At 46.1% G+C, this 27,640-nt stretch overlaps 1 protein-coding gene across 1 annotated transcript in view; it reads right to left on the bottom strand.

Moving 5' to 3' along the window:
• Nucleotides 1-27,640, bottom strand: part of NCAPH2 (non-SMC condensin II complex subunit H2) — a 326,298-nt gene that overhangs the window by 170,937 nt on the left and 127,721 nt on the right. Inside the window, exons 6-10 of the mRNA XM_085653753.1 lie at nt 21,744-21,815; nt 20,859-20,938; nt 19,518-19,669; nt 18,937-19,038; nt 14,480-14,589 (exon numbers count right to left, since the gene is read on the bottom strand). Of these exons, the coding sequence (XP_085509879.1) occupies nt 14,480-14,589; nt 18,937-19,038; nt 19,518-19,669; nt 20,859-20,938; nt 21,744-21,815 (516 nt within the window). The remainder of the gene's footprint in view (nt 1-14,479; nt 14,590-18,936; nt 19,039-19,517; nt 19,670-20,858; nt 20,939-21,743; nt 21,816-27,640) is intronic.

Here is a 27,640-nt window from a genome sequence, read left to right as displayed (position 1 = left end):
TACCTATAGTAGGCCGCTGTAAAAGGTAAAGCTTGGTCCCCGCTAGTGATGACCTGCCACATTGGTCACGCCGTTCCTTGAACGCCTGCAATTGTCGGCGTGTAGGATCTGCTCCTCCGCAGCGGGGCATTTCGCGATCTGGCACAGACCGCTATATATCCAAATGAAGAGCGCACCACAATTGAAACGCCACACACGGTCGTGTAGAGTACCTTTTATTTGGCAGGATAGCAGGGAAGAAGGTCCACCATTGCAGCTCAGGCTAGTAGCCAAACATGTTTCGGGTTTGCTTGTCCCTTGATCACTGGCTTCCCAACGGAGAGAACAGCTGCAAAGATTTTCCGCCGCACTCGCGGAGGCTTGATTAAAAGTCCCGCCCCAGTGGGCGTGTCTGATGACTGCATTCTGGGATAGTGAGTTCTTTGAGAGCCATCGTGGCATTGTGCTTAATCTCCCATCAGTTTGTGGTGCGCTCTTCATTTGGATATATAGCGGTCTGTGCCAGATCGCGAAACGCCCCGCTGCTTTACCTTTTACAGCGGCCTACTATAGGTACAAGATTGCCATCCACGCCGAGATAGAAAAGGACAAAGTCTTTTGCCATTCGTACAGCAAAGTCTTTAAGCATAGGACTAGCACAGTGCTGTCCTTGCCGAGCTGTAAAATGACAAAAGCCAATTACCACTCCAGGCACAGTATTACAGCTTTGAGTTGGTAAAATACCAATCAAGCCAACCTGAAATGAGTAAAAGCAACCCCTGACACAGTGTTTCGCTCTAATTAGAGCTCTTCAGAGAGGTATAGCTTTGTCCAGACACAAGGGAACACCCAGTATAAGTCAAAGAAATACCCTTTCAGGCATAGAGTGACGAATAAATTATGCAAAAAAGAAGCAGAGAACTCTGGGTAGTTCTCAAGTTTAGATGGAAAGCAGCTCCTGTATGTAGCACTCTCAACACCAGCGACACTCTAGATCTGCTCACCTCACATGTCTGTTTTTCTATCAAAATCTTTAAGCATAGGATTAGCACAGTGCCATCCACGCCGAGATAGAAAAGGACAAAGTCTTTTGCCATTCGTACAGCAAAGTCTTTAAGCATAGGACTAGCACAGTGCTGTCCTTGCCGAGCTGTAAAATGACAAAAGCCAATTACCACTCCAGGCACAGTATTACAGCTTTGAGTTGGTAAAATACCAATCAAGCCAACCTGAAATGAGTAAAAGCAACCCCTGACACAGTGTTTCGCTCTAATTAGAGTTCTTCAGAGAGGTATAGCTTTGTCCAGACACAAGGGAACACCCAGTATAAGTCAAAGAAATACCCTTTCAGGCATAGAGTGACGAATAAATTATGCAAAAAAGAAGCAGAGAACTCTGGGTAGTTCTCAAGTTTAGATGGAAAGCAGCTCCTGTATGTAGCACTCTCAACACCAGCGACACTCTAGATCTGCTCACCTCACATGTCTGTTTTTCTATCAAAATCTTTAAGCATAGGATTAGCACAGTGCCATCCACGCCGAGATAGAAAAGGACAAAGTCTTTTGCCATTCGTACAGCAAAGTCTTTAAGCATAGGACTAGCACAGTGCTGTCCTTGCCGAGCTGTAAAATGACAAAAGCCAATTACCACTCCAGGCACAGTATTACAGCTTTGAGTTGGTAAAATACCAATCAAGCCAACCTGAAATGAGTAAAAGCAACCCCTGACACAGTGTTTCGCTCTAATTAGAGCTCTTCAGAGAGGTATAGCTTTGTCCAGACACAAGGGAACACCCAGTATAAGTCAAAGAAATACCCTTTCAGGCATAGAGTGACGAATAAATTATGCAAAAAAGAAGCAGAGAACTCTGGGTAGTTCTCAAGTTTAGATGGAAAGCAGCTCCTGTATGTAGCACTCTCAACACCAGCGACACTCTAGATCTGCTCACCTCACATGTCTGTTTTTCTATCAAAATCTTTAAGCATAGGATTAGCACAGTGCCATCCACGCCGAGATAGAAAAGGACAAAGTCTTTTGCCATTCGTACAGCAAAGTCTTTAAGCATAGGACTAGCACAGTGCTGTCCTTGCCGAGCTGTAAAATGACAAAAGCCAATTACCACTCCAGGCACAGTATTACAGCTTTGAGTTGGTAAAATACCAATCAAGCCAACCTGAAATGAGTAAAAGCAACCCCTGACACAGTGTTTCGCTCTAATTAGAGCTCTTCAGAGAGGTATAGCTTTGTCCAGACACAAGGGAACACCCAGTATAAGTCAAAGAAATACCCTTTCAGGCATAGAGTGACGAATAAATTATGCAAAAAAGAAGCAGAGAACTCTGGGTAGTTCTCAAGTTTAGATGGAAAGCAGCTCCTGTATGTAGCACTCTCAACACCAGCGACACTCTAGATCTGCTCACCTCACATGTCTGTTTTTCTATCAAAATCTTTAAGCATAGGATTAGCACAGTGCCATCCACGCCGAGATAGAAAAGGACAAAGTCTTTTGCCATTCGTACAGCAAAGTCTTTAAGCATAGGACTAGCACAGTGCTGTCCTTGCCGAGCTGTAAAATGACAAAAGCCAATTACCACTCCAGGCACAGTATTACAGCTTTGAGTTGGTAAAATACCAATCAAGCCAACCTGAAATGAGTAAAAGCAACCCCTGACACAGTGTTTCGCTCTAATTAGAGCTCTTCAGAGAGGTATAGCTTTGTCCAGACACAAGGGAACACCCAGTATAAGTCAAAGAAATACCCTTTCAGGCATAGAGTGACGAATAAATTATGCAAAAAAGAAGCAGAGAACTCTGGGTAGTTCTCAAGTTTAGATGGAAAGCAGCTCCTGTATGTAGCACTCTCAACACCAGCGACACTCTAGATCTGCTCACCTCACATGTCTGTTTTTCTATCAAAATCTTTAAGCATAGGATTAGCACAGTGCCATCCACGCCGAGATAGAAAAGGACAAAGTCTTTTGCCATTCGTACAGCAAAGTCTTTAAGCATAGGACTAGCACAGTGCTGTCCTTGCCGAGCTGTAAAATGACAAAAGCCAATTACCACTCCAGGCACAGTATTACAGCTTTGAGTTGGTAAAATACCAATCAAGCCAACCTGAAATGAGTAAAAGCAACCCCTGACACAGTGTTTCGCTCTAATTAGAGCTCTTCAGAGAGGTATAGCTTTGTCCAGACACAAGGGAACACCCAGTATAAGTCAAATATATATATATATATATATATATATATATATATATATATATCCTATGATTAAGAGGTTGTACCTCGAAACGCGTCAGGCTGCAATTGTACCCGGTATGTTCCTGCTGGTTTTCCTATGAAAATAAACCGGATGGTTTCTGAAGCAGAGAGTGCGCCCTTGCTCGATGGGCACTCTTGTTTGAAAAATATTCCACGGCAGCCCTGCCGTGAAGGGCGGCACCATCCCCGACTTTGGTGAGAGGCTGTGGCTTTGAACTGCATCATATTGCCACGAAGCGCTGCGGATGAGGAAAATTAAGAAACCGCCAACATTCTGGGGCCCACTGAGGGTGAATAATGAAAATTAATGATTTGTGACTATGTAGAACTTACTAAAAGAAATAATAATGCTCCCATTAAGGACTACAAAGTCTGACATGCAATTTAAATTTTACGTACTAACGTGACCCCTTGAGGTCAGGGCATGCAATTGAATAAAATTAATGGAGCCATATGTGCAGCGCAAAGCCTATGATTAAGAGGTTGTACCTCGAAACGAGTCAGGCTGCAATTGTACCCGGTATGTTCCTGCTGGTTTTCCTATGAAAATAAACCGGATGGTTTCTGAAGCAGAGAGTGCGCCCTTGCTCGATGGGCACTCTTGTTTGAAAAAAAATAAAATATATATACATATATATATATACACATATATACATATATATATATACACATATATTACCTACTGGCGGTCGCCAGTAGGTAGTTATAGTTAGGACCACGTTTCCATAGGAAATCCGCAACATTCTATTTTGAATAACTTTGGCGCCGGTCGACGAATCCTCGCGAATTTTTCAAAATAGGTGGGGCGCTACGCTCCGCTCCTACCCTGAAAGTCTCGGGGGGATTCGTCAAGCGGGGGCTGAGATAAAAGGGGGGTCCCAAAACGCATTTTTCCCATGCATTTTTCCATAGGACCTTTAGACACAGCTACAGCCCGAACGGCTGAACAGAATTACTTGAAATTTGGCAGAGAGGTAGCCATAAGGTCAAGGAAGTGCCTTTTGCAGGTCTGGTGTAAATCTGTTCAGTATTTCCGGAGAAAATAGCATTTAAATCAATATATATATCTATATGCGCGCAGGGTGCGCGCACCGTGCGAGCACCCTAACGTGCGCGAGCGTAATTCTGATTGGTGGTTACATGTTAGTCAACGTTCGAATCGGTCGAAATCAGGAAGTGTCGGCCGCCATTTTGTTTGTTTTCAGTGCGAGAGTGAAAAAGGAAGGTGGCGAACGTGAAAAGGGGGCAGGGTAGAGAGTTCCTGACCCCCTAGCCTTTGTCAGGGGGTCCCTGAAGGACCCCGAAGGCAAAAAAAAAAATGTTTTTTTTTTAAAAAAATCGCGGGGGTGCGCGCACAGTGCGCGCACCCTGGAAAACACTAAAAAAAAAAAAATTTTTACAAAAAAAAAAAATAATTCGCAGGGTGAAAACCAAAAAAAAAAAAAATAATAATTTTTAATACGTAGTTTATTGTAAAATAAATATATAAAAAAAATAATACATAAATAAATTAGCATTTAAAAAAACGTACAAATTCACTGACTAAACCATAGGTTTCACACACGTTATAGTTAGGAATTAGCATTTAAAAAACCTTGCAAATTCACTTAAAAAACCATAGGTTTCACACATGTTATAGTTAGCTGGACATTTCACTCATAAAAAACCAATGAAATTCCCCCGTTATAGTTACTGCAGGCAACTATAACTCACGCGACCGCAATCCTCTGCTGATGACGTCAGATATTACATCACTGATGACATATGTGTCTTTCTGAAAAATAAATATTTGTAATATATGTATAGCTAAAGATTAATGGAAGAAGACATGGGTAAATAAGTGTCTAAATACAGTATTAGCATCAGCAGAGGATTACGGTCGCGTGAGTTATAGTTGCCTGCAGTAACTATAACGGGGGAATTTCATTGGTTTTTTATGAGTGAAATGTCCAGCTAACTATAACATGTGTGAAACCTATGGTTTTTTAAGTGAATATATATATATATATATATATATATATATATATCTATATATATATATATATATATATATATATATATATATATAATGTCTAAATCCTTCCCTCGTCTATCCTTCCACTATCCTTTTCATTCCAAATAACAGACTAACATGTTCACCAGTCAATTTAATTTCATATTTCACTATACTAATTCACCACTAATCCTTTATGGGTTCTTGAGTACCGTGCTACTCGCAGAAAAACAAGCTTCAATAACCCATCAAGGGAAGCAAGCACTATATAAATGCAAATCTTTTTCCCTCTTCCGTCCCTCCACTATTCAAATAACTGACTAACATATCCACCAGTCTAATGACTTTCATGTTTCACTATAATAATTCACCACTAATCCTTTTATGGGTTCCGGCGTAGCATGCTACTCGCCGGAAAAGCGCTTAGGCGTCTCGTCTGGGGACGGGGAGACGGACGAACACACACACACGGACACACAGACAGAGACACAGACGAACAAGTTACTTACCTTTGGTAACAATGTATCTGTAAGAAACATTAGTAGTGATAGATTCCTTACCTTAGAATATCCCCAGGCGTCAGACTGGATCCGTAAAGTTTTTTTTCTTCCCGTCAGCGGTACCCCTGTGCGTTGGTAGGTGGCGTTGTGCGGCTCCGCGTCCGTCGTCGTGATCGCCAGGATGACGTCGCTGCTAGTACTTAGACGTCGCCCACGCGCGCGGACGTCAGTTCTGTACACGACTTTCCGCGCCAGGAACGCAGAGCCATGCTAGATACTGACCACTGGTTTCTTGAAACTAGGGCCCTGAAAGGGATGACCTTAACCCTGGAAATCAGTTTGCAGAACAGGGAGGATGGGTGGGGCGGTAAGGAATGTATCACTACTAATGTTTCTTACAGATACATCGTTGCCGAAGGTAAGTAACTTGTTTATCTGAAAGAAACACGTAATGATAGATTCCTTACCTTAGAATAGATATCACAGCAAAACCAACCCTGGTGGTGGGTCTGCGAACCAAGATCACACCAGGAAGTCCTGGAGAACAGAACGGCCAAAAAAGCAGTCTCCCCGGACATCGCTGTCCAGGCAATAATGCTTCGTAAACGTGTGCAGTGACGCCCACGTGGCTGCCTGACAGATGTCTTGCAGGGGGACACCCCGTCCCAATGCAGTAGTGGCTGCAGTTGCTCGAGTGGAATGAGCACGCAGCCCCACCGGAGGCTCTTTTTTAGCCAAAGAGTAACAGGCTTTGAGACACAAGACAACCCAGCGGGAGATAGTCCTCTTGTGCACTGCCCGACCTTTCTTGGTGCCAACGTAGCCAACAAAGAGTTGGTCATCCACCCAGAACGGTTGTGTGTGGTGGAGGTAAAATGAAAGTGCACGTTTTGGGTCCAGACGGGAGAGCCTTTCTCCCTCTCTGGAAGGATGTGGAGGAGGGAAGAAAGTGGGCAAGGTAATAGTCTGCCCAATATGAAAGGCCGTGACAACTTTTGGCAAAAAGGAAGGCCGGGGCCTGAGCACAACCTTGTCCGGATGAATGGTAAGGAAAGGAGGTTTACAAGAAAGAAAAAACCAAAGGAAATGATGGACGGGTGTTGAACATTGCAAGCACTCACCCCCAGTCAACTGATCTGGGTTTAATCCATCACCGTTCTTTAGCCCACTCTGCCACCCCAGTTCAGACATGGCCATATGCAAATCAGTATGACCCTGTGCCTTATGGGAACAGTACAAAAGGGGGTGGAAGCTTGTTTCCGGTCCAGGAAAGACATGGCTTGGCAGTTCGGGCTGGACTGTTCCCATGAGGCACAGGGTCAGACTGATTTGCATATGGCCATGTCTGAACTGGGGTGGCAGAGTGGGCTAAAGAATGGTGATGGATCAAACCCAGATCTGTTGACTGGGTGTGAGTGTTTGATTGGTTCTGATGCTCCGTCCATCACCACCCCCCTTTTGTACCGGTTTACAAGAAAGAGCCTGGAGCTCACTCACTCGCCTAGCGGAGGAGATAGCAACCAGGAAGGCAGTCTTCAGAGTCAAAAGACGAAGAGGACAGTTGTGAAGAGGCTCGAAAGGAGCGCACATCAGATAGGTCAAAACCAGATTCAAGTCCCACTGTGGCATCACAAACCGAATGGGAGGGAAAAGGTGTGTGATGCCATTGAGAAATCTATTTACAACAGGGGACTTGAAAAGAGAGGGCTGATCAGGTAGCCTGAGAAAGGCCGAAATGGCAGAAAGATAGCCTTTGATAGTGCCCAGAGCAGAGCAGTGCCGGGCCAAAGAAAGAAGGAACAAAAGGACCTCGGACAGAGGGGCAGAAAGGGGATCCACAGCCTTTGCTGTGCACCATGCCACACATTTGTTCCACCTGCAGGCGGATACCACTTTAGTGGAGGGACGCCTGGCTGCCAGAATCACATCACACACTTCAGGAGGCAAGTCAAAGGGAATCAACTGTTGCTGTTCAATCTCCACACAAGGAGGTGGAGACTGGACAGGTTCGGGTGCAGGACCGTCCCCTGTAGCTGCGACAGAAATCCTTCCGAAGAGGCTGACGAATCGGGGGATCCATGCTCATACTAAGTAGCTCGGGATACCAACTCTTCGAGCCCAGTCCGGCGCCACAAGAATAACTTGGGCCCGGTCGTGCCTGATCTTCTTCAGCACTGGGTAGAAGTGGTATAGGCGGAAAGGCTTACAATAGACCTCAACTCCACTCGTGACGAAAAGCGTCTCCGAGCGAGTACCGCCTTGGAAATTCCAAAGCGCAGAACTGAAGACATTGCGCGTTCTCTTCGGTAGCGAATAGATCTAACCAAGGCTCTCCCCACTGTTGAAAGAGACCTTGCGCCATCTCCGAGTGAAGACGCCATTCGTGATCCATCATGCACCTGCGGCTGAGCTCGTCCGCCCTGGCGCTCAATGAACCTGCCAGGTGTTGAACCACCAGGGAAATGCCCTGATGTTCCAGCCATGTCCAGAGGCGCAGAGCCTCCTGACATAGGATAGGGTGCACTACCCCACCCCGCCCTGCTTGTTGCAATACCACATGACGGTGGTGTTATCTGTGAACACCTGCACTACTCTCCCCTTGACAGAGGGAAGGAATGCCTTCAGTTCAAGACGGATCGCCCGAAGCTCCAGAAGGTTGATGTGGAGCTTGGACTCCGCCGGAGACTAGAGGCCTCTGATCTCAGCCTCTCCCAAGTGGCCACACCATCCTAGGAGGGACGCAACCGTCACTACTGCGTGCTCTGGTTCGGGAAGGGAGAGGGATCTGCCTCTGACCTAATGCTGGTTCATGAGCCACCACTGCAACTGCTGTGCAGTGCCCTCTGAGATATGGATGTGTCCGGACAGGTCCCCCCCGATGCTGCGCCCACTGGTACTTCAGGTCCCACTGCAGAGCCCGCACATGCCATCTGGCATGGTTGATCGACAGGATGCAGGAGACCATGAGGCCCAGCCTCAGGGTCATCCTGACCGAAACCCAGGACAAGGGCTGAAAGATCGGAATCATAGCTCGAATGTCCCAAACTCGCTGTTCGGGAGGAGAAACCTGAAACTGCACCATGTCCAGAACCGCTCCGATGAAAAGGAACTTCTGAGAAGGTACCAGGTGCGACTTCGGCACGTTGATGGAGAACCCCAGCAAATGCAGGAGGTCGGCCGTAGTCTGGAGGTGGGAGACGAGTGCCTGGGACGAGCCTGCCTTCAACAGCCAGTCGTCGAGATAGGGGAAGACTGAAACCCCTGATCTGCGCAGATGAGCTGTGACCACCGCCATCACTTTCGTGAACACCCCAGAGGTGCTGGTAAGGCCAAAAGGGAGCACGGTGAACTGAAAGTGCTCGTGGGCAACCGTGAACCGCAGGTAACGCCGGTGGGCCGGCAGGACGGAAATATGAAAGTAGGCGTCCTGCAAGTCTAATGCTACCATCCAGTCTTGCGGGTCTAGGGCAGACAAGACCTGAGCCAAAGTGAGCATCTTGAACTTCTCCTTCCGGAGGAAGCCGTTGACGTTCCGAAGGTCTAAGATAGGACGCTGGCCCTTGTCCTTCTTTGGAACCATCAAGTAGTGGGACCACGACCCACTTCGGGCATCAGAACGCGCTCAATGGCCCCCTTGGCCAAGAGGGCTGCAACTTCCTGCTGGAGAAGTGCCAAGTGATCCCCCGACATGCGGTGGTACTGAGGTGCATGGCTGGAGGGGTAGTTTTGAAGGGGAGGGAGTAGCCCCTTCTGACAATTTGCAGCACCCACTGGTCCGATGTGATGGTGCGCCAGTGGGGGAGATGATGGCGAATCCGTCTGCCCACAGGCGTTTGATGGACCTGAAAGGACGGACTAGGAAGGCTTTGCAGTGGATGCCACGGGGATGGAGGTGGACTGACCCGCACCCTGGCCCCCTGAACGGCCTTGACGGTTCCCACGTCATCGGCCACGCTGAGGTTGTTGCTGTGCCGGCCTGTGGCTCTGCAAACGTAGTGAGGCGCTCCTTCCGCGGCCACGAAAGAAGCGAAAGGCAGAGGAGGCCGAGTGGCCATCAGGCCCAAGGACTTGGCCGTAGCCTGTGAGTCCTTAAAGCGCTCCAGCGCACTATCTGCCTTATTGCCAAAAAGGCGAATGCCATCAAAGGGCATGTCCATCAGGGTATTCTGGACACCCCCCAAAAATCCAGTTGTTCTCAGCCAGGCGTGGCGCCTAAGCACCACCGTTAGAGAATCGCCCTGCCCAGCGAGTCGGCGGTGTCAAGCCCACAACGAATGGTGAACTTAGCTGCGTCTCTCGCAGCAGCAACAGCTTGGGTGATTACTGTCTGGACCTCCTCCGGATAGCTAAGCAGCACCTGGGCAAACGTGTCCCACTGAGAGTGGAAATAACAGCCCAAGAGGCATGCGGTGTTCACCAACTGCAGCCCTAAGCTGGCAGATGAAAACAGCTTCTTTCCAAGCTGCTCCAGCTTCTTGGATTAACTATCCGGAGGTGCGGAAAGGAACGCGCTTTGGGACGCAGAGGCCTGGACAACCAAGCTCTCAGAAGTAGGGTGTTGAGCGAGGAAGAGGGGGTCGCACGGAGCCGGGCGATGGCGTCGGGCCACGTTCCTGTCCACAGGAGCCCATGTGTTGGGCCTGGACCAGGTGCCCAAAAGAACGTCAGAAAGGGCGTCATTAAAGGGCAGCAAGGGCTCCGAAGAGGTTGCCGCCGGTTGGAGCACTTCTGTCAGGATGTTCGTCCTAACGGCCACTGTAGGAAGTTCGAGGTGGAGGGCCTCGGCCGCCCTACGCATCACCACTGCGTAACCTGTTCCCTCCTCCATAGCCACGGTAGGAGGAGACAGCATGCCAGGGTCCGGCGAGGTGTCAAGACCCCTGGCTTCCCCCAAATCCTTTGCCCAGCCGGATCATAAGCACAGTCCTGTGCAAGAGGGTCCTCAGACCTCTCCCAGTCCACTCCTTCCTCCGAAGTCTGATCCCAGATCCCATGGGGACCAGCGGGCAATGGCAACAAGAAACTCTTGCACCTGGGCAGGCGTTGCTGCCGGACCCGGGAAGGGCGGGTAGGCCGGTGTCGTCGTCACAGTTTCCGCCGGAGCCGCAGGGTTGGCACCGCCCGCACCCTCAACCGCGTCGCGCGAGGGGAAGTCGAAGAGCGACAACGCTTCTTCGACTTCTTTTTGGAATGCTTCGACTTACCTGACCCAGAGTACGAAGACTTAGATCCAGAAGAATGATGGTGACGACTCCGCGACCGGTTCCTTGACCTCCCACGGGACCGGGACCTTGAATGGCGCGGAGCTGACTGCCGGACTTTCAGCAACTTTCGGGACTGCTCCTTCAAAGATTTCGGCGCCATGGCCTGGCAGTCGGAGCACGACTTGGAGTCGTGGTCGCGCCCCAGGCAGTAGAGACACACTCGGTGTGGGTGCGTCACCAACATCATGCGGTGACAGTCTCCACAGTTCTTAAACCCGGGCATCCCTACGGCACCAGGAGTCGATCGACTCAAGAAAAATAGGAGACAAAAAGCCTAAAAAACACTCAGTCAAAACATGTCTGGGGGTACAAGCTTTTCCCGGTTCTGCGGAAAAAGAAAGAACTGCCGTCAGCACACGTGGGCGGCATCCAAGTACAAGCCGCAACGTCATCCCGGCACCAACGACGGACGCGGAGCCACACAACGCCACCTTCCGGCACGCAGGGGTACTGCTGATGAAAAAAAACAAAACATTACGGATCCAGTCTGACGCCTGGGGATATTCTAAGGTAAGGAATGTATCACTACGTGTTTCTTTCAGATACTCAGACAGAGACACACACACAGAGAGACAGAGACACACACACACACACACACACACACAGAGACAGAGACCGAGACACACACACACACACAGAGACAGAGACCGAGACACACACACAGAGAGACAGAGACACACACACACACACACACCACCCAAGTGCTTTTGAGGGTCAAACTGAGATGCTCTTAACTCTTGCTGTCATTAAAACAAGAGTACAGTGGCAGTGATTTAGAATCTAGAAAAGGCGGACATGGAACAGGTAAGCAAATAATATATGAAAGCTCTCAGACATCCTGCACAGTGAATCCAGTCAGCGAAGCAGAGAAATATTGAACGAATCACTGAAACAAAATAGAACATTGGGGGCTGGGGCTTGGGCTTGCAGTGCATACAAACAAGAGCCTCCTTTTGTTCAATGCCAAAATAACATGTTATTTATCTTTGGAAAAGTGGTATCTGGTAGATACTCTAACTGCAGATTCCTCACCTTGTGAATATCCCCAAGATTTAAAGCATAGCCCAATGCGCCAAAAGTTGGGGTCATGTGGTTCCGTGTTCACCTCGTTTCGGAAGGGACAGTTGGACCCACATACAAGCACCACCCCTGAATGCTAACGTTAATTTCTTCTTTGGCACTAACCACACCCTCTGACACAGAGTCAGACATTCATTAAGATGTGCCAGTGTGCACATCTCTAAATTTAGACCTTTTTAGATGAAAGAAAAAAACATTTCACAGAACTGGGAGTAGGGCGGGCTGTGAGGAATCTGCGGTTAGAAAGAGTATCCACCAGAAAGAGCATTACTAAAGGTAAGTAACTTATTCTTCCGATGGATACTTCTGAATACAGATTCCGCAACTTGTGAAAAGAAACCAAATCAGTACCTCCCAAAGTGGTGGGTCTGTGGAATGGTTCATACCAACAGATGCTTCAGGACCAAATGGGTGAAACGCTCTTTCTGTTAAACACGGCAACAGTGCCTCATAAACGTGTGCAGTTACACACTCGTTGTAGCCTGACAGATATTCAGAACGGGCAACTCCACATGCCAACGCAGTGATAACAGCCTTGGCTCTGGTGGAATGAGCCCTCAGACTTTCTGGAAGCTGCTTCTTAGCCAATGCCCAGCAGATCTTAATGCAGAGGACTATCCATCTTGATATGGTGTTTTTCTCTACTGCCTTAACTTTCTTTACCACAAAGAGTTGATAGTAGTCTACCTGTTGGTCTATGACTTCATCAATCAAAAAAAAAAAAAAAAAAGAAAAAAAACGTTGGAACACTGATAGACTGCCTGACATGAAAAGGAGCCACAACCTTCATCAAAAAGACAGCAATAGCCCTCATACCAGTGTGTTTAGAAAAAAAGTGGCGTAAGGTGGCTGGACTGAAAGAGCCTCTACTCACTCGCACAAAGGACTGTTGTGATGAGAAAAACAATCTTCAGAGTCAGGATACGCATTAGGTAACTGTGCATTTGTTCAAATGGGGCGTGCATGAGAAAAATGAAGGCCAAATGAAGATGCCACTGTGGCATCACAAAACGATTGGGGGGGAAACATGAGTTAAGCCTTAAGGTAATCGAATCAAAACAGGTGTTGTAAACAAGGATGGCTGGTCTGGCAAATGCAAAATAGCCAAAAGTGTCAACAAATAACTTTTAACAGTGCCTACAGCAAAACAAGCAACAATACATCAAACAGTGTAGCCTGCAATGGGTCTGTATTATGAGTGCCACACCAGACCCTAAACTTGTCCCAGCGACAGGCGTAATCAAACCTTTTAGAAGGACTCCTGGCAGCAAGGATGACATCCACTAATTCAGAAGGGAGATCAAATGTAGATAACTGCTGTTGCTCAATCTCCATGCACAAACGTGCACATTGAGCAGGTCAGGATGCAAGATCCTGCCCTGTTGCTGTGGCCAAAGATCCTCCGGAAGTGGCAGTTGGTTGAAGGACAGATGCCCATTATCAGAAGTTCGAACACCACACTCTCCTGACCAAATCGGGAGCCACTGAGATGACTTGGACCTGGTCAGTCTTGATTTTCTAAAAGAACTTGAAGCAGGAGAGGCAGAAGTGGAAAGGTGTACAGGAGTCCTGTGCTCTATTCTAGGCAGATGTGTCTCCCAGAAAGAAAGCCTTCTTTGGAACTCGAACATGCAAAAGAGCAGACGTTTGTTCTTGGCGGCGGATCATGCCAGGGTTTTCACCAATGCTGGTAGTCTTCTTGCACCACATCTAGGTGCAACTACCCTTTGTAATTTGCTAGGCATCACTGCCTGAGTTTGTATGCACTGGTGGTTAAGGCGGGGGGTGGGGGGCGGGTGGGAGGGGGTGTTACATGTTTGCAATCTCACCGAAAAAATGCTTGTCAGCAGATGAGAAATGGATACAAAGTTTTCTCTGCACTTGCATAGGAAGGCGCAGAAAGAAAGGAACTAATGTCAAGTACCTAATGATGGCGCTTACATGTGACTCAGACCGTCACTTATGTAGTGGAACAAGATCAACGCGGAACTGCATGACGCCACCTCCCGGCACACGGGGTCTATGCAGTAAATTCGACCTGATCCATTCTGGGGACAGTGGATACTCACAGGGTGAGGAATCTGCGGTTAGAAATATCCATCAGAAACATATTACATGTGTATAAGTGACTGGAAATAAGATGTACGAGTACCACACAGAGTAGTCTTGTGTTCTCTTTCCATCAACCATAAGCAAATATTTGAGAAAGAAAAACTGATGGACTGTTAGATTTAAAAATCACAAAACTAAAAGGATTCTAATCGGATTGCTAGAGAAATTTGGGAATTATTGAATAGTGTCTAACACTAAGAAGTGCAACAGGCAATTAGGTTTGTGGCATGCAAGCTACAACAATAGGCCATAACAATGTATCTATCAGGTGTAGAGTCAAAAAATTACCTTTTGCCGCTCAATGTGCTCCTCGCACACAGGGTCCATCTCTACATCCAATTCATGGTGCTCATCCAAAGGTATGAAATTCCCTCCTTCGCCACCAACATCTTCATTAACTGTATCAAATCCAATAAAACGATAAGCAGATGCAGTAAAGTCAGTCACAGGTAGAATTGAGACATCTCCCGACTAGCCACAATCATGTACTTTGTACCAGCAAAGCATATCTGAAAAGCCACCTCTCTGTGCCAACTCCTACTTCCTGTGATTTTTAGAATTACTTTTCTGGGTCTACCTGTGGTTTTTAGAAGCACCTGTGTTCAGTCTCTTTAAGGTGTTTTTCTCTTTTGAAAATCATGACCTGTGGTGTTCGTTCTAATGCCTGATCAAGTAAAATTCTTGGTGACCTCAATATCATCAAATGCTTTTTTGCTCAGACATATAGTAAAAATACTCAAGGGTTTCACTGATCAGGCTGACTTGCAAGGAACAACTTTGAGATTCCCAACATAATGAGCATATGTTTTAAATAAGGTTTTAGTTACAATATTCTGACACAGGAAAGTAAAAAATTCCATGTGCTCACTGACTGGTTCAAGGGTGCAAAATACGGATGAATGCTTATTTGTCAACGGTTTAACTAAAAGAATGTTGCTAAGAATGTGGGTAAAACTCACGAACAATGAAAGAGTTATCTAGTCATTGCTTTGTATACCAAAAAAACAAGGACTGAAGAAACCAAAAAACAAATAGGTCTCTCTCTAGTGTTCACTCTTGTGTTTTACATTATCGACACTGGGGCTAAATACTCATTAAGAATAGTAACACAAATCTTTCTCCCCTTGTCACCCTTCTAATTTCTTCATCTACCTCAGGTGCTCTCCTTTCTCCTAGCTCTCATCCCACATTTCTCCATCCTCCCATCACTTCAATTGTCCACAGCTCATCTGTTTTCCACATTTTGCCTTTTTCAATCACCTATCCGTATCTATCCACCAACATTGCCCCACTTTTGCTCTGTCCTCTTTCCAGGTTTGCCTTTGTCCATTTTTCTTCAGTCACTCCTTCTATTCCCCTTCTGTCACGGATCTGTTGCCATTTCAACCTCTACATTTGTCCTGGGTCTTTCGCCTTGCTTGCCGCCTTTATCCTCACTTATAACTATCATGTCTGTTCACATCTTCTTGTCTATTGATATCTCCATTGAAGTTCATTTCAACATCTCACCTCTTGTCATCTTCCACCATACTCCATCTCCTTCCCATCTCTTTCTCCGACCAGTACTTAATCTTTCCCTATCACATTACTGTGTTTCCTTTTTCTGTGTCTTTGTTTCATGTCCTTTACCATTGTTGCCAATTTTTTTAATTTTGGGAGCCAATATGAAGTCTGAGGTTTTTGTTTTTTGAATACACAAATTTCTCACTTACAATGGCTTCTCCAGTGTACAGTGGCAAAACGTAACATATTCCTTTGGTATCACGTTTTATTTACATTTAAGTATTGCTTCATTAGAACTGTGATTCGAAAAGCAACAGTTTAGGGATTATAAAATCTCTGTTTCTTAGACTATTCTATTTCCCTAACATCTTCTTGAGCTATTGCTGTAGCGAAGGAATATATTTGTCCATAAGCAGGAAGAGTATGCTTAAATTGAGCAACAACCTGTGCGGAGAATTCAGTACTTTATGTTAAGCTTCAAGTAAAGTTTTTGAATACTCCAATAACTCCGAAATGCTGCCGTCTGATTGACTTGAACAAACAGACCCAACGAGCATATTCAAAGCAGGCATGAGCAATCGGTGTCTTACATTGCTTTTGCACTCTGGCAATTTATGCCTAATTGACTTTAGCCACTAGCAAGAAATAATTTTTGGGACAGGGTAATCTTTCATTAACATCTTGTAATGCAAGAAATTACCTTCACTACACATATTTTGCTGGGGGAACTTTGCAATTACATTCTAAATTCAAAGTAAGCTTGTTAGAAAAACCCCACTCCCACACCGGAAAGGGTGGTGGTAACGGGGTCTTTCCAGACATACACAGTGGTAGCTTGGCTCGAGTGGTCAGGGGTCAGGCACCGTGTTAAGCATACGTCATACCCACACAATAACCATGCGTGCATCCGTTCCAAAAACGACACTACACCTTAAAAATTATGAAAATATCTCTGTGTTTATCTTCTTTTCTCTTAGTTGCTGATTGAATAAATAATAATACAATCACAGTACACAAGCTTCTCCTTAAAAAGTGCAGGTCAAATAAATAGTAACACTTTACAGGTGCAATAAATAGGTTCAGGTCAAATAAATACTGTGAGGGAATAAATACTGTGCAGGAATAAGTTAGCTCAGGACAATAAATACATTACAGGAATAATTTAGATAAATACAATAAATACAGTACCCTCAATAAATAATATCAGCCAACAATGACATTTGTAAAATCAGATCACATTTAAAATACTATGGGCTGATTTGGCCCAGTCACAGCTTGTGGTTAGGTGGGTGGCCTGAGGGTGTCTCACCTAGCTTGGGTAAGGCTGAGGCTAAAACTGAGGTAGATCAAGGGTAATCTAGGAATCTGGCTCTCCCAAACTACACAACCCCTCACACAGGTCACTGTATCAGTCTCAGTCCACCCCTGGCACTCCCAGGCTGGTCCTAACACCTCTTTATCCCCTAGGATGGTCTCTTAGGGCTCCACAGGGCCTTAGGCGCCCTCTATTCCACTTACTGCCCTTTTTATGAAGCTCCGACGCCGCTGGAGTCGTGTCGACGCCGTGAGGCGGCTCCGGTTCGATGTCGGCGGCCTCGGCGCAATGTCAGTTCTTGACGACGCCGGTAGGCGGTTCCGGTTCGATGTCGGCGGCCTCGGCTCGATGTCGACCTCCGGTTCGATGACGTCGGGCTGTCTTGGCTCGATGTCGACTTCGGGCAGCTCCGGTTCGATGTCGGCGGCCTCGGCTCGATGTCTACCTCCGGTTCGATGACGTCGGGCTGTCTTGGCTCGATGTCGACTTCCGCCGGCTCCGGAGTGCGACCTCCACTCCCGACCTCCGGCACGATTCTCTTCAGGTTCCGGCGACTCCGGAGTGCGATCTCCACTGCCGACCTCCGGCACGATTCTCTTCAGGTTCCGGCGACTCCGGAGTGCGATCTCCACTCCCCCGTCGACGCCGCTCACTTGACCTCAGGTGTCTTCCTCCTCGACCTCTGGTACTCTCCACGACCTCCGTCGGCGCCCTCTCTCGACCTCTGGCGGCTCCTGGTACGACGTCTGCTTTCCAGTCAGCGCCGCTTCTCCACCTCGGGCTCCAGGTCTCAGGCTTCTCGACGTCGGACTCCAGGGAAACCAATAAACAGGTCAGGTTCTTGCTTTTCTTTACTTCTAAGGCCTGTTCCTGCTGTCCAGGTCCTTAAGATGGTTTTTCTTGCTTTGTCCCACACAGGGCTCCAGGCTGGGCTCAGTCAGTAGGGACTAGTATCAAGGGTGGGTTTATGGACCCCACTCCAGGCACAAGTTTCCACCCCTGCTGCCTCACTCCTTCCTCCTTCAGGTTTCTGCTCCTCTCTCTTCACCAGTCAGGTGCCAACTGCCAGCTCCAACTGTCAACTCTGGCTTAGCTTCCCAACATTCCAAACCGCCTCCAACTGTCACAGGGTTCTGGAATGTTCTGGAAGGTGCTGGTAGGTTCCAGTGGGTTCTGATGATGTCACAGGTGGCCACCATTTTGTGCTCCAGGCCCTCAGACAGAAGTTCCAGGGGTAGATAAAATGGCTCCCTGAATCTGCATCAATACGAAAAAGTCTGGTGGTTCCCAAAAAGGAAAAAAATACTAACAGGGTTTGAGGCAAAAGTGGGACAAAATAAATAATGATGAGGAGGGACCACCCAAAGGGCTGACAGGTCTAACAAAGCTGATGCAAAATCTGTGCCCAAAATACTGTACAAGCTTGAGACTAATTTCATTCTCCTGTGATTTTCAAACAAATGCCAACCATCCACACACACACCAAACCACAGCACACAGACATTTTCCACTATTTCACAGCACTTCATTAAATCCTCATTCTTAGCGAACAAGCAAGAGTTTCTTAAATCCTTCTTCAGATGAATTCAACAGTTGTACAGGCTTCACAAGGAAAGTAAGCTGCACGGGTCCACTCATTCCAAAAATGCAGAATCAATTTGAGACTGCTTCTTTACAGACCTAAGGCTGCTACACAACACTGAAGCCATGTGTCAATGACATTAATCTTCCAAAACACTAACCGAGCTGGTGTTACCCACCAAATCCTTACTGTCAACACTCAGTGATACTATCTATGCATGGCCTTCAATGAGCTCAAAGCAAACAAATGATAGTACATACACCAACAATGCATTCACTATATCACTGCACCATTGTCAGTCTTCATTTACTTTCTGAAAACAGAGAATAAACATGTGTTTCTTGCCTCCATCCATAGATAAGTTCAGCGCTTGCACAGGCTCTGTACAAAGTGTCATCTCCAAGGGCCTTTCACCATTCTCCTCCTGTGCAGCATCAGTCTGTGCTTCTGTTAACAAAATTAAGTGAGAAGCTGGTGAGATTCAGACTGACAAATAGAAAGGGGATTATTTGCCACAGATACCTTTAATCATACAAATTAGGAAGCCCACATGTATCCATAAGAATCTTTTGTACTTAAAAAGGCAAGACTGAGAGAAGACTCCTAGTGTAAACTTGCTGAGGCAGCAAAATAAAGAGCAGGGGAAGAGAGGAAAAAGAAGAGAGCAGGTCAGGGAGTGTTCTAGTGGCGGTGAAAGTAGCAATGGAGCAACTTCAGAGACAATTAGAAGACCCTATGTAACACAACGTGATTGTTAGCAGTCAGAGCACCAGGCCTTAAAGTAGAAGTCAGCAGTCTGAAGCCACTGGGCACAAAAATTAAAGGATTACATACAAACCCAAGTATTGTGACTGCAGTCAGCAGTGAATCCTTATGTGACATGCCTAAATAGAAGAGGGTGACGGGTAGCCCAGCAGGTCACACACCTGGATTATGATTCTTGTTCATGGGGTCTGTTGGATACTGTAAATCTGTGGGAGATATATCTGTCATCACCAGCATAAAGGCTCCAGATTTATGAGGGGTGCAACTGTTCATCCGGAAATCTTTCCTACTGGCCAAGACCTCGCCTTTTCGACTACCATGCGAATAGAGGTGTTACGAAAAGAAAAAACAAACAAGCACGGTCAGTCACAGTCATGTAAGAAGGTTAAAGTGCCTCCACTCGCCTAAAAAACAAGCTTGTAATGCAATGAAATCAAAACCCAACAGCAACAACTATGTCCTCTAGAACAAACTTACAATGCTTTCATCCCCCAACAAAGAACATTGAGGAAAACCTATAATCTTAATACAGAAATGCGTTCATTGTCACATCATCATGGTCACCTCATCAGACACCTAAAAGCAGTACATCAACCACTTTATTATAGTCACTAAGTTCATAGTAACACCACAAAAGCACGTAAACCATGCACACTCTACAACCAATGACAAGGTAAGAAACGTAATGCATCACACCATCAAGGAAAAAAGCTTAAACATCAAAGCTTGTTCACCAACCAACCAGTTCATACACAAACCACACAATCACAGAAAACAAGCTCTCAAGGTAAACTATTGCATCCAAGACATACACTTACAGAGCCACCCAACCCAAAGATACCAATCACACACATCACCAACCCAAAAGAAACCATGTTAATTCATCACCCACCCCACTGGTGACACATCCTCATCTAAGAAACAAAGCACAAACTGCCATGTGTTCTTCCATAGAAACTTCTCTGACAGTACATGATCAAATAAATAAGTTCACAAGTTAGCATGCTAGACAACAGGTCCACATTGTAACCAATGCCGTTGGAGAATCCTCGCTTGAATTGGCATGCAACGAGTTGTAGGAACCAAGCTTGCACAGGCACTCGCACAGAAAAACAAGCTCACACATCACCTGCCTCATCATGAAAATGTAACCATAAGGAGGTTACGAGCCCCCCCACACAAAAGGAAAAAACAAACTTGCATTTCAACCCACATGATTGTAGAAACAACTAGAGATACCATAAACCCCATCAAAGAAAACTAGCTCACTCAGCCACCCACCACAAAGAAAAGTGAGCTCAAATCACCTACATCACGAAAGTAAACTAGTGTACGATGCCAGATGGCCACCCAGTCACCAAAAAACTACATTCAACCATAAAAAGCCAGCTTTCACAAGAGCTAACGAATCAAAGCGGGTCACACACCACAACAAAGGAATTACACACATTCATTAAAAAAAGGCATATTATCTACCCCATCAGAGAAACAAAGAAGTGTACCTATACAACGGGTTGTTCTTCTTTTCTGCTTCTTCTGGGGGAACCAGTGTCACTGGGGTGAGCGGAATCACGTTTACAACCTACAGCAAGTGAACATCACATTATGAACAAGTGAGATATGCATGAAATAGATGACATGGCTAAGAAACCTATGTTGCTTTATATATTTGATTTTTAAACATACATTTGTATTGAGTCAAAATGTCAAGGTACATATGTAAAAAAAACTAATACTTTTGGTGACCAAATTAAAACTAAATAAGGAGTACATAGGTCGCAAGAAGTGTAGACAAGGAAGGTTAATGAAAGGTGGGAAAAAGAAACTCACAGGACACAGTTCAGGAAAAGAGATTCACAATCATTTGATGCTGAAAAGGATTTATATAACAAAAAGTGCATTTAAGGAGGTGTGTCAGACAGAGGATAAAGAAAAGGAGGAACACAGTCGAAATGGAGAAGTGTAGGTCCACATAACAGCGTGAGGGTTATTGATTCCATAGCATACATACACAGTTAGTACAGTAGGTCCTACTATATATCTTGACTGAAAGGTATGGAGAGGTTGCCTGGGATGCATGTCATATCTGATATCGGTGCAGGGGACAAGGGGGTGGGAGAGAGAGAAGGAAGGTGGATGGAGGCATGTGAACATCAAAATATTTAAATCGGCCTTAAGTTGAAGTTGAGTCTGCCAAAAATGGAGAAATGTACACCCTTACAGTAAGGAGGACAAAATAACATTGGTCAGAGATGGTATGGGAATTTTTCCAGGGTGCAGAGTATGTGTGAATAGGCGACGGGAACATTCTAATGCAAGGGCTGCTACTGTGGTAAGAGTTTAAGGGCCGTCTATGACCACAAGGAGATTTTCTATAAATTTCTTACATTGTGTTTGTTATCCTTCTTCATGTCCACATTGCCCTTGGAAGGATCCTGAATGTCATCCAACGTCAGGAACTGCAGGGAGCAATCAGAGAAAAACAACAGCTTGTCAGATCTCCGGAGTGTGAGACTGGGCAGAGTGTTGGCCTAAAACCACTTTGTAACAACTCTCTGTATCAGGATCCTGACTTTTCAGCATTACTTCAGGTAGATCACTGCTTTAATCACAGCCACTGTGGTCTCTGCAACACTGCCTTGGGCCTGACAAGGGCCATTCAGAGAAACAGAATTAAACGTTGCAGCAACAATCAAGATTACTGCTACACCGTTGCAGATCAGTAGTTGCACTTTAGATATATCTGCAGCAAGGCCCCCCCCCCCCCCCAAATTACCCATGTCTCAGAGAGTTTCGGAAATACTCTTAGCCATCAGAAAATGTAACAGAATATTCCAAATACAACTGAGGATCTTAGATAGTTTTCAGTTTAGAATTCAGACTTCACAGTGAGTTTCAGAACTGTCTTTTCAAGACCGGTCTGTCTTCCCAGACATCCCGAGTAGTGGGATTTAAGCCCTTGAGCTTAGAATAGCGCAAGGATACAATTCAGCATGTGTAAATAAGATCTGTTCTTCCATCTTCCGAGTCATTTATAGGTAAACATTACAATGTGAAGTTATCCTTTTAGCTTCTAATATGGTAAGCAAGGTTATGGGCAACCGCAAGGCCTCCATGCACATTCAAAATGGGTAGAATTCTCCTCAGAAATATCCAACATACATAACATCCATGTTAACTCTTAGGTCGGGGAAACAAAACCCAAAATTCAGTGCAAGTAGTAATCCAAAACCTCACCACATCCACTCTTTTAGAAACAATCTACAGGAAAATAAAACACAAAACTGACGGCCCTCAAACATCTTTTTCTTTCAAAACTAAACACAGAGCCATCAAAATTCCCTAAAGTCCTATTCAAATTAATATAAGATAGTAAAACAAAAATGAACAAACTATTACTAAACGTCCACAATTTCTTCTGGACAACCATTGAAACCACTGAGAGCCATCCAACTATGAGCCCTTCCTCGTAAATACTCACCAGCATACTACAGTGACTTGTCAAAAATCATGTAAAGCCTCAATCCTAGAAGCTGCTTCATGATCCCTCTAACCCTTCTCGGAGTGAAGAGCAGAAACTTTTGGGCCCCTACCAATCATGAGTAAGCATGGGCTGTGTAGGAAGCTGGCTCTTCATATAATATATCAAAATGAGATCTATTGTGCAAAGAGTCCAGAGTCTTGGGGTTCCCTTAAAAGTGGATAGAGGCTTGCTACGGCAATCCTAAGGTGCTCTTCTAGGGGGTAGTGTGGATGAGCAGCCTTACGCTAGTCACAGAGGAGTTAAAGACATCTGAAAATGCACAAACTGGTCAATAAATGACACACACGGCTCAATAAGGAGACCCACACCAATTTATAAAAATAACACACATCTTTACATATGTTTAGTCACCAGAAGCAATTCGTTCTTGTAAGTATGTTTTTAAATACGAATTCTTTTCAGTTCAACAAGTCGACACTATGTGCAAATGTTTAGAAGTGGCAATGTTATCCTATTGGAGGAAAAGTCAATGCGGCATTCAGGTACAGTACAGTGACTTACAGTACAGTGACTTACAGGACAAATCTCCAGGCAAGGTGAGAGGTGGGCAAGGTCCAAGGCAGAAAAACACCACTAGCGGCACTAGAGTGGCCGGGTGCAGAGGTGCAAAACAGCGCCGGGTACCCAATGTTACTCTAAGGGGATCGATCTTCGCGTAAAAAGGCTGCAGGCTCGAACTGGGAGGCCAGTAAGGCAGAACCAACAGGGTTCCTCAGTCCTCACGATGCTTGGGGACTTAGGGATACCTTTGGTCCTCTTCTCCATGGCCCAGGGGCGACGGGTGCAGAGGTGTCTTTAGGCGTCGGGATTTTCTTAATGGGATCAGTTGTGGTAGAGCGGACCTACGAGCAGAAGCGGCAGGCGACGTCGGGGAGCTCACTCGGGGCGAAACCATGGTGGACTCGGTCTCTTGAGGGCTGGGGAACCACAATGACACTGTTGGCCCACTTCAGCTCAGGCTTGGAGCGACAAGTGCAGTGGTGTCTTCAGGCGTTGGGTTTTTGTGGTCACAAAGTCCTCACAGTAGCCTTTGGACGTCTGCAGGTTGCAGGGAAGCAAGTCTGCTACTTCTCAGAAGGTCTTGGTTCCTGGGGGAAATACTGGCAGGTCTCCTGGGCTTTGGGGACTTAGTAGCTGCAGGACAAGTGGACTTTTGGCGCAATTGTTGAAGTCAGCAGGCAGGCTGGCAAGGTTGGCGCCAGCTTAGTTGCGGAGTCTTCTGTTCTTGCAGAATACGGCTCTTCACGTCTTTCAGGTCGGCAGGATCTGATTTTCTGGTGCCAGAGGCTCCCCTAAATACTGAATTTAAGGGTGTTTGGAGGAGTGTAGGGTGGTAGCCAATGGGCTACTGACCCTTGGGGTCACTACGACCCCTATATGACCACTTCCTGTGGGAAGTGGGCATAATCCTGTCCCAGAGAGCCAAAGTGTGCTAACACAAAAATGGCTACTTCCGAAAAGTCGCACCACATCAGGTTAGGCCACCTTAGGGGTGGTACTAGCCTGGGGGTAGGCACACCTACATGACTAGATAATTTCCCACATGTGCAGATGCCAACGGGCTCCGGACAAACGGGGTTGGGTGGAGGGGGCAGTGCGGAAGTTGGCCTACTCTCTTGTGAGGAGAGCCAGATTTGCATAACAAAGGCGGGAACTTCTTTGAAGCTTGCCATCCTAGAAATGCTAATCATTAAGTCACCAGGGGCGTAAACACCCTCTTACCGTGCAGGCTTTGTTTCTGACCTTCTGACAGCAAGCCCCTCATCCTGGAAGGTCAGAAATTTGTCTCAGTGGCAGGCTGGCAGAGATCAATCAGCCAATACACCAGAGTCAGGTAGGTTGTCGGGGGCACCTCCAAGGTGCCTTCTGTGTGCATGTATTCACAAATACACCACTGGAACCTGGGTGATTTTGTGAATACGAGATGTTTGATACCAAACATCCATATTTTCAGGGAAGCCATCATTTAGCTGTGGAAACCGCTTTTCACCAGTGTCCAGCAAATGTTCTGTTCACTTGCACTGGAAGTAATGGAACTGCCCACCACAGGGGCATATCTGCTCACATGTACCACAAAGCACCCTTCTTAGGCCTGTAAAGCTTGCTGGAGGGGTGACTTACGAATGCTACATGCAGTGTTAGGGGACATGGCACACAGGTATATGTGTCAGGCCATGTTTTCACTTTTGTCTGCAACAAAATAAGCAGCCTGCGATGGCAGCCCTGCAAGAGTTTGGTGAGGGGTCCCTTAAGGTGGCACAATTTGTGCTGCAGCCCTTAGTGACCCGCTTTAGTACCTCAGGGCCTAAGTACAGCTGTACCATTTACTAGGGATTTACGCAGAGTGCTAAAGGTATGGCCAATTGGGGGAACAACTATACAGTTTTGGGAAAGAGATCTGGCACTAGGGACCCGGTTAGCAGGAACAAAGTGCACTTCGTCGAAATCAAATGTATCCGGCAAAAAGTAGGGGTGACCAGGTCAAAAAGGGGTTAAAACAACCCCCTCAAGACACTTGGATGATGCTTTACACTTACTCGTTGATAGAGGTTTCTACCTTCATACCCTTTTGAAGCACTTTGTTACTTTCGGTATGATAGATCACAGAAGGCTAATTCAGACTTTGAGCCTTAGAGTCTGGTAGATCCGGAACATCTGGCAAAAAGCACCAGATGTATTGTCCAACCTACTTGGAGTGCATGGAGGCCTTATGCCATCTAAAAATGGTGAAAGGGACATCTGCACTCTTTGAAAGATACCTTCATCAGCCAAACAGTAGATAAGGCAAATAATATTGCCCAAACGGTCTTTCATAGCAACGTTTTCAACTAGTTTGTTTTCTCCATGAACAAGAAGCAACAACTGGTACAGCAAGGTGGTGCCAGTTAGGAACCTGCAAGATGTCAGGAAGTTTGCTCAGGACTCATTTCTGGCTTGTCAACAGGTTACCAGGAAACACAATCCATGGATCATCGTCCCTGTGGTGTACAAAGAAAGCAAAATGGTTGCAAGGATTGTTTCTGGACTCCGCTTGTCTTGGAACAGACTTTGGCATCAAAAGATAGCAATAGGAAATTAGGGTAATTATTTGGGAAGATCTCTGGACATTGTTTGTTATGTAAATACAATATTCCCATGACCAATGTATGCACAGACCTCGTTCCATAAATCAGGATTTGAGGCCTCAGTTTTTTCTTAAAGGTCAATTATCACAAGGAGTGAGATAAAAGTACCATGACACAACTTCCAAACAATTCACCGGAAGACCACAAAAAGGTGTGGTGGTAGTGACTGTATACCCAAATTAAAGTTCACATCCAATCAGTGATAGGAGTCTGATGCACCTAGTTGCTTTTGCTCTTTAGGGCCCAACCAACCTGGACGTACAAGTAAAGACATAATGAGGAAGCTTAACCCACTTATTGTGGCATGCTTCATCTTCACCAAACTCATCCCATGGTAAGATAGTACTAACAGGGCAGGCTCAACCTCTGTGAGAAGGAGTTCCCAGTAAAGAATTTCCTGAATAAAGGCTTTGAAGCACCTGGCTTCAATATGCTAAATAACTAGTTATCCTGCTGGAGAAGGTGTGAACACCTTCCTCTAGAGCAGGCATTGTATCTGGCCGCAGAGGCGCTCAGCTGCAGGGGTCAGAAACGTGTCTGTGGTGGCAGGCTGGACAATAGCAGTCAGCCAACACACTATATACTGGTAGGTTTTTCAGGGGTAACCTCTAAGGTTCCCTCTGGGTGCATGTCACAACAAATCTAGTACTTGCAAAAGGCAGATTTATTAAGATGAAGTGTTTGATACCAAACACCATATGTTTCAGTAAAGCCATCATGTAGCTGGGAAACCCATAAGGCCCAGTGCTCAAGTACATATACTTAAGATGGCTTCCCTGTTGACGTGTGCTATCTAGTAATTGGACTACACAGCACAGGGGCATATCTGCTCATGCAGATATATCTTCACATGTAATATAATGCACCCTGCCGCAGTGCTGTAAGGGTGACTTACATATATTACATGTAGTGACTTTGACATGGCACACAGTGAGTGTGCCATGTTGTGTTTTGACACATGGCTTGAACCATGTCACTTAGCCTGCAATGGCATTCTGTATGCAATTTGTATGGGGGTCCCCTACGGTAGCATATTACATTCTGTAGCCCTTAGGGACACTCTTTATTACCCATGCCCTGGGTACCAAGGGTACCATTTACTAGGTAGGTACAGAGATGCTAACGTTTTAGGGAAAGAGCACTGGTGCCTGGTTAGCAGTGCACATCAGTTGAAAAACATCAGTACCAGTGGCAAAAAGTGGGGATGACCATGACAGCAAGCATTGGCATAGCCAATAGGTCTCGCTTTTGGGACCTTATAAGTGATTAGCCATGCAACACTTGATGTTGTTTAATGAAGGATATTGTGCAGGATAACTAAACACTTATAATGTCCCAAAGACGAGACCTATTGGCTGTGCATTGTGGGGGCCTTATAAGTGTTTATTGAGTTTGCCAATGTTTCTAAGCTGTGCTGTAGAGAAGTGTTTCTGCTGTGCAGCATGCTGAGAAATTCTAATTAAAAAGTTTAAGAAGAACTGAGTGATGCTGTGATGTTGTTGAGTGATGCTGTGCTGGCCCGAGTTATGCAGTGGTGGCGTTGAGTGATGCTGTGCTGCCCCTGAGTGTTGCTGTGGTGGTGCAGACTGATGCTGTGGTGATGCCGATTGTTGCA

This window comes from Triturus cristatus, chromosome 4_1 (genome assembly GCF_964204655.1).
Source record: "Triturus cristatus chromosome 4_1, aTriCri1.1, whole genome shotgun sequence".
NCBI lineage: Eukaryota > Metazoa > Chordata > Amphibia > Caudata > Salamandridae > Triturus > Triturus cristatus.
This window is presented reverse-complemented; position numbering and strand designations above follow the sequence as displayed.